Source organism: Gekko japonicus, unplaced genomic scaffold, assembly GCF_001447785.1.
Source record: "Gekko japonicus isolate JY-2015 unplaced genomic scaffold, Gekko_japonicus_V1.1 scaffold826, whole genome shotgun sequence".
Classification (NCBI taxonomy): domain Eukaryota; kingdom Metazoa; phylum Chordata; class Lepidosauria; order Squamata; family Gekkonidae; genus Gekko; species Gekko japonicus.
In genome coordinates, this window is record NW_015177033.1 from 237,333 (window position 1) to 252,096 (window position 14,764).

Below are 14,764 nucleotides of genomic sequence, written 5' to 3' on the forward strand. Positions count from 1 at the left end.
CGTTCATCTTCTACAGCTACTTCCGTGTCTTTGGGTGAAATCTTTGACTCGGATTTGGATTTAGGAGTTGCAGCCCCTAAAACTTTTTAAGTAAATCTCCCCTGGCAAAAGAAGAAGAAAACCAAAGCTAAGAAGAAATCTAAGTGAAGTTCTGAGATTACCTATGTTGACATTTAACTTACTTATATTCTCAACCAGATTTGATATATCAAAAATGCCTTTATGTTCTTTCTTTTTGAACACTTTTATTAGGTTTTAAAGAATTGAATGAAATTTTTAGCATGTAGACATATACTTAAAGCATTTGATTAGCTTATCAGAGGTTCTTGTTACTCTCCCTGTAGTTTTAGTTTTGTAGGGTATAGTCTTTGTAGTGTGTAGGAAGAAAAGCAATAAAAAGTATTTTTTTAAAAAGGAACGTGTTGTGTGTATTATTCATATATATAGGCACACACACAATCTCTCCATATACAGCATATAGGGGGGAAAATAAAATACTTAAAATTTTTATTGCCTCTGTAGGACTTTCTGTCCTCCCATTATACATTTTGGCCTGTGTTAAATCCATTCCATCCCAGAAAATGCATCCAAGAAGTTCACTTCTAACTACCTTGTGCCACTGACTTGGTGATTTTCCATCATCCGTTCCCAGCATTTAAAAAACCACTCCTATCTATCTGGGAAGTTTGGGTTAATATTATTATCTTATGGCAATGTGTGTAGTATAGCCAGGAAATCTGAAGAATGTCTGGCATCCATAAGTACTAGCCCTTTAGTGTTATGCACCACTGAAATGGCAAGCTAGACATTTTTGGGGCAGAGAGAGCTCTGAAAGAGCTGTGACTGACCCAAGGTCACCCAGTTGGCTTCATGTGGAGGAATGTAGAATCGAACCCGATTCTCCAGATTAGAGTTTTTCGCTCTTAACCACTGCACCACACTGCTGACGGCGTATTGGAAGCGCCCGAATAAAGACAGTTTCAGGTTGCTGGTGGAAGCTATATACAGTGGTTTTATTTACAGAGTTATCTACAGACAGTCCATTCACCTTTGCAGACTCCAAAATCATAAGATTGTCCAACAAGGTGCTTCGCATGTAAATTTATCCACAAGTGTGAACACTTACATTTAGACTGTTCTCCTTATATACAACATGGCACCAATCAGAGTCCAGTGCTGACTCATGGTGACCATTAATTAGGCTGATGCAACCTAGATGCAACCTGGACCTGGTGACACTGTCACATGACAGCTTTACCTGTCACCATAGATCAGGATGATCTAACTCAACCATACCTCGCTGTCATCTTGCCCAGATACAATACAGTATACTGTCAGAGACCTAGTGAAGGCTGCTCCAGCAGCCTCGCTAGGCAGAGACCTGGGGGGAGATTTTTCCCAGTGGTACGCGGCTTTGTGCACCGTTGGGATGGGACCTGGAGGCCTAGCGAAGGCTGCTCCAGCAGCCTCGCTAGGCAGAGACCCAGGGGGAGGGGAGCCGACTTACCCTCCTGCTTCTTCCTCATTCTGCAACAGAATGAGGCTGGAAGCAGAGGGTGGTCTGAAGAAGGGGGTGGGACTTCACCATGTGACCACCCCGCCCCCCGGTGCCTCTCTCCTGGAGCGACGTACTGTCACGCTCCGGCCTGATCCGAGGCCTGCCCATATAGAATAAAGGTTATATGTTTGAGAGCTGCAAGACATAAACAAATATTACACACACATTTTTATTGAAAAATATGCAAATTTGCTTTTTATTAACATTAAATTAGACTGTGTGAAAGAGCAACATGTGGCTCCTGAGCTGCAGTTTGGCCACCCCTGATTTATGGACCATTGCAGCCTAAATATGTTGCTCTTAAAAAAGATTGTGACAGGACACGGAGGAAGGCTATTTGTTATGCCACTTATCTGTCTGAATTGTGTGGGCCTTGGGGTGGTGGCTGTGCAGTGGTGGAGTCTATGCTGTGCGTGCAAAAGATCCTAGGTTTGGGCTTTGAAGCTTTTCTACTCTGAGTTGTTATTGCAGCTCTACTTAAGTAGATAGTCACCCTCTCCCCCTTACAAACAGTATTGTTTGCCAGTTGTTGCTCTCGTATTTTTTCCTTTGAGCTTTCCCCATGTTTCTTCAGAATATTTTTGCAGTGGTCTGAAACATGCAGGAAAAACTGAAAACAAAAACGGGACAGCAACAACAGTATTGTGAGTAAGGGATGAAGGAGACTGCTGTAGTTAAGAAGCCAAGGTTCAACAAAGAACCTAGTGTGAAAAACCTCTTTTGTCTTTCTGGTTTAGGGTTGTTTTTTTTTTAATCATTCAATTTATATATCGCTCTGACCCCAAAGGGTCTCCGAGCGGTTTACACACAATTTGATTCCTAACTAGGGCCACAATTGTAGAGGGGAGTGATTGCCTACCAGCACCCGGCAGCAGGGTTTGTTGCTATCTGGCTCCCTTCGATGGGTCTCGGAAGTTGGCATTCCACCTCCAATGTCCTGGAGCAGATCTCTTTCTGGTCCAGCAGCTTCCTCAGGCGGGCCCATCCGGTGCACGGCCCATGTTAGCTGCAGCTCCGACCAATGTCCTTCCGGCTCCGCCGCACCGACACGCCACCGCACTTCCGTGGCTCCACCTTCACCTCTGCCAGATTCCGCCACTCATGTCGCGCTCACAGGCCACTCTCCGCCACTTCATCGCTCTACTGCTGCTCCGACGACGCCACTCCACCACCACCGTTGCCGGTGCCTCTGCTGCACACCCAACAAGGGTTGCCATCCTCCCAGTGGGGATGGGGTTTCCCCTGATTTTGAGGGCCCTAATCCATCTCTGGCCAGCTGGCTGGTGAGGGAGCTCTGCCCCCAAAGATCCCCACCATGCCCAACGTGCCTGGCATGATGATGTCACCTGGCATGTCATGTGGGGGACACTCTAGCATTTGGCTAAAAGCTCTATGGTGACCATAGAATCTTTGGCCAAATGCTAGAGCATCCACACACAATGTGCTTGGCACAGTGATGTCACAGGTGATGTTATTACGTCAGGTGCGGTGGGGATTGTTAGGGATGGGGCTCCCCCACTGCCCATCTGGCTGGCGGTGGATTGGTGCCCCCGAAATCGGGGGCAACTCTAAACCAGAAGATCCTGGGGAGCAGCCTAGAGCCCCCTACTGGCAGACAGTAAGTAAGCAACTGGCAACCCTGTTCTGGTTGGTGGATATTAGGGAGCAGGTATTAAAAAAGCCCTTTCCCTGCCAGAGACTGGGAGAACTGCTGCCATTCAGAATAGACAGTACTGGGATAGATGGCTTAATATAAGGTAGATCCATGTGTATGTAACTGTGCATTGTATGCATATGTACAAATATGTAATCTTTCTAAACATAATCTGAAAGAGCTAGGATGGTATAGTGGTTACAGTTGAATGGAGGACATGAGAATGATGTAATCTGCTTTGGGTTCCTATTGTGGAGAAAAGGAGGCTATAAATAATAAATATATCTAAAGTTGGGGGCAGGTAAAAGGCTGGTGGGTGGGTGCATGGAAAGGAGAGCAGGAAGCAAAGAAAGGTGTGGATATGGAGGCTGCCAGGAGTGGGGGAAGAGTGGAGTGGCAGATGCAGGGGAAAGTGAGGTGAGCCCCATGAGTCTTTTGTGGGTTCTCCACTGCATGGGGAGGGGGGCAGGCATCATACAACTGGGCCAGAGTTTTCCCAGGAGAGAGAAGGAGGGAAAACAGATAAAGGTAGATTGGCTGGTGGGTGGGGATAAGAGAAGAAAGCAGTGAAAGGGGAGAGGCTATGGGGGTTTTGGGGGGAGGAGAAATTAGATGCTCCCACATTTCTTGCAGGTCCCCTGCTTGTACATTTATATATCATAACTGGATAAATTTGCACAGGACTGTATTTTCTTTCAGTGGCTAGTCTTACTGTGAAACACTTTTGGATTAGTAAATTGATTTCACCTGCTGTCTGATCATAGATGAAGACAAAGGTAAGGATTATAATCCTTACTGGAATAGTGTTCAATTAGCAAGTGTTCGTGGCACAATGCGGACATCTCCTGATGTACTATGATTTGCAGGATCCTCGTGGGAATGAAGTGCAGGCAGCTGTGACATGGGCCATGCTGGGAATTCCCAAATTGGCTGTAATGAGGTGTTTCCCCATTAGCGTAAAACTTGCTGAGCTACTGACTGCTCTTCTACAATTACTCTTCTGTTGTTCTCTGTGTGTAAAGATTTATGTTTTGTGACTCATAAGTGATTTCCAGCAGACATGACTACTCTCTGAAATATTTTTAAAACGTTTTTAAAGGAAATAAATGTCAATCTATAAAATAATCTGTACGAAAAAGGAGCAAGGCACTTACTTGCTTTAAATATTCTCTTGGCTAGCTTTGTATGGAACCCTCTATTCTTCTGTAAAGCAGTTGGGAGGGGGTGAGAGTCTGTGCACGTATAGATGGATAGTATACCTGTTCACTGAATTGCATAGTTCTGGACAGATCTGACCATAGACCAAATCTAATTAAAATAACCCTATTTCATCATTCATAATTGCAGATTAATCGTGTTTTTCCCCAATGCCAGAGAAGAATATTCATTTTCTTTCTTTCTTTAGTGAGAACAGAGATCATGCAGATTTGTTTACAAGGCGCACCTCCAAATTGATTTAATAAAAACAAAAACAACTGAGATCTCAGCAATTTACAGATATGTACATTTCAGTTTCAGGCTAATTTATAATATTGCGTTTACCCCTCTTCCCAAAGCATGATAAATTGGAAGGGCAGAGCTTGGGTGGGGAGTTCCTTTGGATGAAAAAAGTCCACAATTTGTGGTAACTTTGTAATAATTGGTCTAATTTGTTATGGATATACAAGTTTGAATCTGAGAAAGGAGTATGAATGCTAGCTATGTTGTGCTTAAGCTTTCAATGTGAACACATTTCTGTAGGTATCACGACTATGTATCTGTTTTGTTTCTGACATCCAAAGAGGGGAATGTGTGTGTGTGTGACCAGAAGTACACCCTCTTTATTTGTTTGCTTGAGAAATCAGCTAGTGTTTCTTCTGCCACTGAGTACACAATGCTTTTGTCCAATCTTCTCCTGGATGTTGAACAGTAAAGACTGATTTCTAGGGAAAGGACACTACATAAAATGGAGATTACCTTACTCTTGACCTGAATTTAATGGCTTGAATTTTTTGAAAACTTAGCTGCATCCCAGTAGAAACTGTTTTATATAGACCTGTCACTTAAAATAGGAAGGCTTCCCTTGCCAGATTGTTTCTGGTTCATCTAGATTTTGGCAAAAGTTAAAAAGAAAATCTTATTTATGATTCATGGTAGATCTGAGCATACTGCTAGTTAGATAGAAAAACCAAAAATCAACAAATACCGTGCTACGGACGATTATAAAATATCTCAAATAATACAAAATATCTTTTGTATTATATTTTTACAATTTATTCACCATATATTATTTATCATATAAGCCTTAATACAAAACATCTAAGCATGATCTCTTAACATATCACAAAAGATATTGCACAACTCCTTTATTCAGTCCTCCTTAATTATACAAAAGTTTTAAGAGGGAGGATTCCTTTAAGTCTATTTTGAATAAGTGCTCAGTCTTCCTCCAACAGTCCAGATATCCTCCTGTTTCAGTGTCTTCCTCAGGGAATTCAACAGATATTTCCAAGCACAGGTTGCCAAATACTAACATAAAAGGTAGCAAAAACAGAATAGGTTACAATACTAGCAGTCTCATAGTGGACAGAGTCTCAAGAAAGTGAAAAGTTCTTACCCAAAATATTTATCCAAATTTTTCAGTGAACACTGCAAAAAGTCTCTCTTAGTGAGCTCAAAGCTTCCTCCAAAGTGAAAAGCACGTTGTCTCTCCTTAACCTTGCATAGTTATTAGAGCACAATAGGTGTGGCTAATTAAAGGTACATAGTCCTCCATTAAAAACCATTCATCAATATTAGAAATAAGTTTTTTAAGACTCTGTCCTTACATTGAAAGAGTATACATGCAGTAATTCACAAAAAACACGATGTCACAGGGAGCGGTGGCGCAGGCTGTTAATGCAGCCTGCCTTAACATCTGGCCGAATATCTGTTCGAGCCCCACCGTGGCCGGAGTGAGCTCCCGGCCTGTGTCCCAGCTCCCGCCCACCCAGCGGTTCAAAAGCCCGTTAGATATGTCGGACCCTGGCCATATAGGACTTTAAAGGTAAGTACCAGCACCTTGAAGCAAATTCGGTATGCTATTGGAAGCCAGTGCAATGTCTTCAGCACAGGCCGGATGTGCTCCCATCTGGGAAGGCCCATCAGGATCCTGGCCACGGCATTCTGCACTAGCTGCAGCTTCCTAATTTGCAACAAGGGCAGCCCCATGTAGAGAGCATTACAGTAGTCTAGTCTCGAGGTGACCATTGCATGGATCACTGTTGCCAGGTCGTTGCAGTCAAGGACGGGAACCAACTGCCTAATCAGCTGAAGATGGTAAAAGGCCGACCTGGCAGTGGCCGCTACCTGGGCCTCCATTGTTAAGGAGGCATCCAGGAGCACTCCCAAGTTCCTAACCTCTGGCGCTGGCAACAATGGTGCCCCATCAAAGGTCAGGAGTGGGATCCCCACTCCTGAACTGCCCCGACTCAAGCACAGGACCTCTGTCTTTGCTGGATTCAGCTTCAACCAGCTCAGTCTAAGCCAACCAGCCACGGCTTGTAGTGCCCGGTCCAGATCTTCCGGTTTGGAGTCTGACCGGCCGCCCAACATCAGATAGAGCTGGGTGTCATCAGTGTACTGGTGACATCCCAGCCCATGCCTCCGGGCAATCTGGACAAGGGGGCGCATATAGATGTTGAATAGCATCGGGGAAAGCACTGCCCCTTGAGGCACTCCATACTCCAGCAGGTACCTCCTGAACTGCTGTTCCCCTAGTACCACTCTTTGTCCTTGACCTTGGAGAAATGAAATGAGCCACTATAAGACAAGTCCCTGAATTCCCATGTCGGTGAGGTGGTGGGTCAGCAACTGATGGTCAACCATGTTGAACGCAGCCAACAGGTCCAACAACAACGGTACCACCGAACCACCCCGATCCAGATTCATCCGGAGGTAATCTGTGAGGGCGACCAGTGCTGTCTCCATCCCGTGTCCCGAGTGAAAGCCATACTGGAAGGGATCTAACATGGAAGTTTCACCCATAAAGCCCTGGAACTGTATCACCACCGCCCTCTCAATTAAATAGGGCAAATTGGAAACCGGCCAATAGTTAGTCAATTCGGCCGGGTCCAGAGATGGTTTTTTTAGCAGAGGGAGGACCATCACTTCCTTGAATGTCCCCGGGAACAGCCCCTCTAAGAGGATCTTGTTGATAATTTCCCTTAGGGCACCTCAAGACCCTTCATGGCCAGCTTTAATAAGCCAAGAAGGGCACGGATCAAAGCTGCACGTGGTTAGATGTACCATTGATAGCAATCTGTCAACTTCATCCAGGCTAAGTGGGTGAAATGTTCCAAAACTGAAATTGAAGACATGCATGGAGCCTCAAGCTCACTCACTGTTTCAACTGTGGCGGGGAGGTCGCGGCGGAGCGACAAGACTTTATCCATGAAATAGCTCGCAAATGCCTCACAGCCAATTTCCAATTCCCTAGCGTCTGGTCTGCCCTGTGGCAGAACAGTTATAGACCGAATTGTTCTAAACAATTGGGCTGGGTGTGAGCTCGCAGATGCAATCATAGCCGCATAGTACTCTCTCTTCACGGCTTTGACTGCCATCTCATAGGATCTCATAAACCTCCTATAAGATGCTCTTGTGGCTTCATCTCGAGCGCGGCGCCACCGTCTCTCTAGCTGTCTCAGCTCTCACTTCATGAGCCACAGCTCCTGTGTAAACCAAAGTGCGAGCCTAGAGCGGGAGCACAGAGGACGCCAGGGAGCGATCTCATCAATGGCTGTGGAGAGTCAGCTATGCCAGTCCTCTACAAGCTCATCCAATGAGCCGCCAGGGGGCATCGGATCCCACAGAGCCATCTGGAGCCGCATTGGGTCCATCTGGCTCCACAGGTGAGCTAAAATACGCTTGCTGCCTACACAGGGTCGGGGTGGAATACATAATACACCCAGTGTCTGGGATCTGTACATATTGAATACAGTCCTTTTATCTCCCAGTGAGAGGGAGTGTCTCATTCAGTGATGTTTGTTTTTAAATAAAGTTGGTTAAGATACTTTTAAAAAGCTGAATCTTCAGAGCAAAGGTACCAAATACAGATTGAGTCTTAAGATATTATCAGCCATCAAGGCATTGAATTTTAAGGTGCTAAATATATCTCAATATCTATATATATCTATCTATCATCTATCTATCTTTCTGATAGAAGAGAAGGCAGTATAGCCTGATTTCATCAGATCTCGGCAGCTAAGTAGGGTTGGCAACTGGGTGGAAGATCACCAAGGATATCTTTGAAGAGAAAGGTCAATAGGAAACCACCTCTGCGTTCTCACTTGCCTGGAAAGCCCCTTTCTGGAGTTGCCACAAGTTGGTTTGCAACTTGCCAACACTTACGTATTTACATAAATATATTTGATACCCATAGGCCACAAGACACAAGTGTTCAGTCCCTATTCATCTGCATGCATTTCAGATTCAGCCGATCTTGCACAGCTTCTCCCAAGTCAACTAGGATGTTGAGTCAGACTTGGATTTTTTCTGTGCCATTTCATGGGCCTTACTTTTTCCAGGAATTCTTGTTTTATGCTGAATTTGTGTGGAATAATTACACATTAAACCGGATCCTATGCATGTTTACTCAGGAGTAAGTCCAACTGTGCTCAGTGGAGCTTTCTTTCAGGAAACTGCATGGAATTGCAGCCTTAGTTACCCTTCACCTCCACCTGTCTCTTGCAGCCTGTTTTCCATTAATCTGCATCTCTTTGTTCTCATCTATATTGCACAGTAGGTGGGAGCATTTCGCTCTCCTTGTCCAGCTGTCATTCGGTTCACTAATACATGCCCTGTGGTGTTCATTTGCTTACCACTACAGTTTAGAGATGACTTGAATAGAGTCATCAGACAGTGCTACTTAGTGGGACTTTATTCCTTTCAAACAACCTTGTGATGCTCAAGAATTACAAATTAAAACTGAAAGTATGCTCTTTGCTTGGATGTCTGGGGAAATGTTACAGTGGGAAAAAAAACTTTAGTGTTCAAGTAATTCAGAAAATCATACTCACATTAGGAAATCCCCAAACTACACTTTATTTAACAATGTTTTAATAAGCTGCTTTAGTCAGTGCATTAATCTGTCAGGCAAATACATTGGAGTGCACTTGGAATCCCAAAGTGGTGGGATGAGTGGAAACACTGTGTGGGTGACATGCTGAAAGTTCAACCTTCAAGAGATCGCTGCACCAGGACTTTGGCAACATACATCATGCACTGTACCATTTCTAGATCTGATAATCACACATTCATGGAGGGGTGAATCTGGCTGACCACTGAGAATTATTTATTTCTAGAGGTTATGCTCTGCTTTCCAGATGAAGCACACAGAGCAGAATACAACTTTGCATCACAGGTGGACTGGGGTTTTATCTTTTTCTGTCCTGAAGGTGCAAGGCTGCTTACAAATATTTTAAGAATGGTCAGTTTTTTCTGTTTTTATCCCGCCTTCATCTATGTACTTCAGGATGGCATGCATGACTTCCCCTCCTCCATTTTAACGTCATGACAGCCCTGTGAGGTAGGTTCAGCTAACAGAGAGCAACTGGTGAGTGTCATGGCAGATTTAGCGAATTTAGCCCAGGTCTACCCAGTCATATTCTGGCATGCTAGCCAAGATCCTATGCTGGCTATTTAAACATACTCAAGTACATACATACATACATACCTTCAAGTATGATTTTAAAAACTCATCAGAAACTGCGTCTAACATTAGTCCTCCTTCCTGCTGCCTCTCAGTTCTTCAGCTCCTTCCAGACTTCCAATATGATATATCCTTTCCTCACTGAGACTTTCAGCATTCCTTGGCCCCCAACACAGATCATCTCTCAAATTCCTGTTCTGTGTTTCCTAGTGCAGACCAAAATGATTCCTGTGATTCTGCTGACTGGAGTAATGCTGCCATGATCTCAAAAATGGCAAAAAAGTTGTGTTTCTCATATTGTCTAGTTCACACTTCCATTTCTTATCAAGAAGAATTCAGGACTACTCATGTGCAGTAACATAAACAGAAGCAAATATGAAGGTAGAAGTTTAAGATGCTTTCTTTACACTGCAATCCTAAACAAGCTAACCCTTTCTAAGCCTTTTAAAGTCAATGAATTTATAAAGGTGTAACTCTGCTTAGAATTGCACTGTTTACTACTTTCTGAAGATGATGATAAAGGAGGGTTAGAAACAAGCAAATTAGAATGAACACAAGTGTGTATTAAACCATTTTATTTTAAATAAATACTTTAAATTCAGAAATATCTTGGCATCATTCTAGAAAATTTCTTAGAAAAGCAATAAAAGCATAATTTTGATAATCAGGTAAGGTACAAACCAAAAATTGGTAGTTAGGAGGAATAAAGGCCTTTGCAGGAAATTTTACCAATTCGTATACAACAACAAACCTATCTAAGTAGAGTATTGGGGTTTTTTTAGATATAGAAGACTATCACAGGAGTATAATCACCTTAAGAGCTTATTTATTTATTTATTACTTCCATTTAGATCCCACCCTCCCCGCGAACAGGCTCAGGGCACTTTACATTAATCTGCACAAGGTACCATAAAATCCACATAAAAACATTTAAAACATTTTAAAACAAGTGAATAATCAAAGTGCTTATTATTTTAATTACAGTCCTTAAAACAGAAACATCCTGAAAGTTTACTGTTTCCTACTGAGCTTAAGAAAAAGGTCAAGCTCAATTATTCACCCTATTAATGCTACATGGAAAATAGCTTATAGAGTCACAATATCATCAAATATTCTAACATATGAGTGCCCCCATCTGTGGATACTTATATCCACAGACTGGAGCCACACTGAAGAGGGTAGATTTTTCTCAAAACTTGGAGATACCCTGGGTTTGCAGAAAAATCTTAAACCTACCCCAAAAGGCATCTAAAACAACACTACTGCTGCAGAGAGGGAGAGGAAAAGAACCAGGAGCCTACTCCTCCCCACACATAGAAGCAGCAGCCGCCGCCTCACCCTCTATGTTCCAAGAAGAGAGTCAGGGAGGGTGACTCAGGCAAGAAGCCTTGCCCACCACCCAGCTGCCTCTAGCAGCATCGCCTTAGCCACCATTCCCAGTTTGGTGTAGTGGTTAGGAGTGGTGGACTCTAATCTGGAGAACTGAGTTTGATTCCCCACTCCTCCACATGCAGCCAGCTGGGTGACCTTGGGTGAGTCACAATTCTCTCAGAGCTGTTCTCTCACGAGCAGTTCTCTCAGAGTTCTCTCAGCCCCACCTACCTCACAGGGAGTTGTGGGGAGAGGAAGGGAAGGACACTGTAAGCCACTCTGAGACTCCAAGTGAAGGGTGGGGTACATGTCCAATTCTTCTTCTTTTCCTCTCCACTTAGCAGCTGAGTAACAAGACTGAGGCAATGGCAGCGGCGGTGGGTGGCTGGATGGGAAAAATCCTCCTACAGGGAGGGTAGCTTAGGCAAAAATCCACAACATTTTATTAAAGGTCCCCACGTTAAAACCTAAAAAACATGGCACCCAATTAAAATCCCTGTTAAATCCCTGTGAAAATATTTACTTCTACACTTATGTGTGTGTGTGTAAAGTACTGTCAAGTCACAATGGACTTATGACAATAGCAGGCTGAGAAGGGGGGGGAGAATAAATTTTCTGGTAGATGGTAGGCGTGGCACTGGAAATACTTATCTGTCCCAGAGTATGACAATAGCAGGGGGGGGGGGAGAATAAATTTTCTGGTAGATGGAAATACTTATCTGGGTTTGGCCAGTAAACTCACTTTAATTTGTATGAAAAGAACATCAAACTATTTACAAAAACAAAGGACAAACAGCACATCGATAGGGAAAAGAATGTATACAGTTCAGCAAGGAATGCAGACCAAAACAAAAAACCTAGCTGGCTATTCTACTTGCTATTTTTCCTATCAGGGCGTGTAGCTCTGATAGGCATTCCTATCATTATTCCTGATTAGCAGAGTCTCTGGAAGCATAGCTGCAGGGTAGAAATTGAAGAGAGCTTCGAGGCAGTCTCTTCTCTATTTGAGTCTTCTCAAGCTGTCTGTTCTACATAGGTGTTCTTAACCATTTAGCTAATAGAAAGCTGTTACCAGGATAGCTCTCTAAACTGCAAGCTGTCAACCATTTTAGATGACAGTTCTCAGCTGCAGCAAGTTAACCACTTCTGCCATCCTATGCAACAATTCTAATAACAAGCTGGCAGGTGGGGGTGATGACTCCTATAATCAAAAAAACTCTCTTAAAGGAGACCAGTGTCTTGACACAGAGTTAGAAGGGGATCCTAGAGATCACCAACTCCAACCCCCTTGCTCACTGCAGGAAGTAATCAACTACAGCACCCCACTCTGCTTAAAGGAGTGTACACCTTTAATTTAAAAAAAAAGATTGAAAAAAGCATTTACAGAATAAATTCTTGTGGGGCCCCCAAAAGCCCCACCATAGCTATGGGCCTGGTGGCCTACCATTAAAATACTAACTAGGGCCGACCCTGCTAGATCCACTAAAGATTATATTCACCCAGATGAAGTAGGGTTTTCTCTCAGAGAGATTTATTAATCAGGAAGATTAATCAGAAGACCATATCAGGAAACTAACACATCTCATATTCCAAGCTGCAAAGTAACCTATCACATCATTGAAACAGAACAAAGTTTGAGTCCAGTGGCACCTTTAAGACTAACAAAATATTATTCAATGTATAAGCTTTTGTGTGCAAGCACACTTCTTCAGATATGTACGCTTGCACACAAAAGCTTATACCTTGAATAATATTTTGTTGGTCTTAAAGGTGCCACTGGACTCAAACTTTGTTCTGCTGCTTCAGACTAACATGGCTACCCACCTGTATCTATCACATCATGGATTTTGGCTCTTTGACAGACTACAGTGGAATATTCTTTGGGAAACCTACTGTTATACATGGGGAGGAGCTATGGCCCAGTGGCAGAGCATCTGCTTGGCATGCAGATGGTCCCAGGTTCAATCCCTGGTATCTACAGCTGAAAGGCTCAGGTAGTTGGAGATCTGAAAGACTTCTGCCTGAAATCCAGGAAAGTCACTCTCAGTCTGAGTAGACAGTACTGATTGTGATGGACCAATAGTCTGATTCTGTAAGGCAGCTTCATATATGTTTATATATGACTAGGAATAAGCCCCGTTGTGGAAATAAATACAACGAACTCTAGAAAGAGGCTCTGGGCGAGTACCCTGGCCTTGTGCACTCAGCAACAATTTTCTCCAGAGGAACTGATCTCTGCTACCTGAAGAGGAGTTGTAATTTTGAGTGATCTTCAACCCTCACCTGGAGATTGACAACAATCCCCTCCTCAAACCCCATGCTGTCCAGGCTCCACCCCTCAACTCCCCAGGAATTTCCCAACCTGGAGGTGGCAACTCCATCTCCTTCCCAGCTAATCATCAACCTACCATTATCTGCCCCTCTGACTTCAGCTGACTTCTGCCCTCCCTCCTGGAGAGCAGTTGTAATTTTGAGTGATATCCAGCCCTCACCTGGAGATTGGCAACAATTGTTACCCAGGAGGAAATGGCTGGTTGGGAGGGTAGAGTCTATGGCATTGTACCTGAGGTCCCACCCCTCTTCAAACCTCACCTTCTCCAGGCTCCATCCCTCAAATCTCCAGGAATTTCCCACCTGGAGTTGGCAACCCTATTTCCTTCCCAGCCAAGTATCAACCTACTTTTATTTCCCCCATACTTTTCAGCTTTCCATCTCCCCCCCCCCACACCTGCAGCCTCTACCATGCTCTGAAGCCCTGACTACCACATCACATTGCCTGTCTCAGCAGAGTATAAGGATACAGAGTTCACCATTTTCTTCAGGGGAACTTATCTCTGCCATCTGGAGAGCCGTTGTAATTCTAAGTGATCTCCAGCCCTCACCTGGAGTTTGGCAACAATGGTTTCCCAGGAGGAAAAGTAGTCTTTCTCTGTAATGGGGACCAAAGCAGCTTACATCATTCTCCTCTCCCCCTTTTGACTTGCACAACAACCCTGTGAGGTAGGTTAGGCTGGAAGTCTGTGACTGGTCCAAAATCACCCAGTCAGCTTCCACAGCAAGAACCTGGGTCTAGGAGAGCCTGCTCTGAAGCGCTGACTGTTACACCTAGGGTAGCCAACCTCCAAGTGGAGCCTGAAGATCACCAGGTATCACAACTGAACTCCAGACAACAGATCTCTTCCCACCCCCGAGAAAATTAACTGCTTTGGAAGGTGGCCTCTATAGCATTCTGTTCAGCTGAAGCCTCTCCCCTCCCCAGACTCTGGCTTCCTTAGGCTGGCTTCCTTAGATACAGAATCTCTCTACCTGGATCTGGCAACCGAAGTTAGGACTGGCCACAATGAGTTTTCTTCCAAAGGACAAAATAGGTGTGGAAAGGGCCTTTTCCTGACAAAACCAAGCTTAGTTGCCTAGCAACAGGCACTGAGGGGAAAGTAGGGTTCCCAGCTCTGGAGATTTGAGGGGTGGATCCTGTGGAGGGCAGCATTGGGGGCAGCAGTGGAACAACTCAGCA

At 44.2% G+C, this 14,764-nt stretch overlaps 1 protein-coding gene across 1 annotated transcript in view; it reads left to right on the plus strand.

The window, feature by feature from the left end:
- The window catches only part of RIMS1 (regulating synaptic membrane exocytosis 1), a 517,496-nt gene that overhangs the window by 127,974 nt on the left and 374,758 nt on the right, over window positions 1–14,764 (plus strand). The window contains exon 4 of the mRNA XM_015427952.1: window positions 729–746. Coding sequence (XP_015283438.1) covers window positions 729–746 — 18 coding nt within the window. The remainder of the gene's footprint in view (window positions 1–728; window positions 747–14,764) is intronic.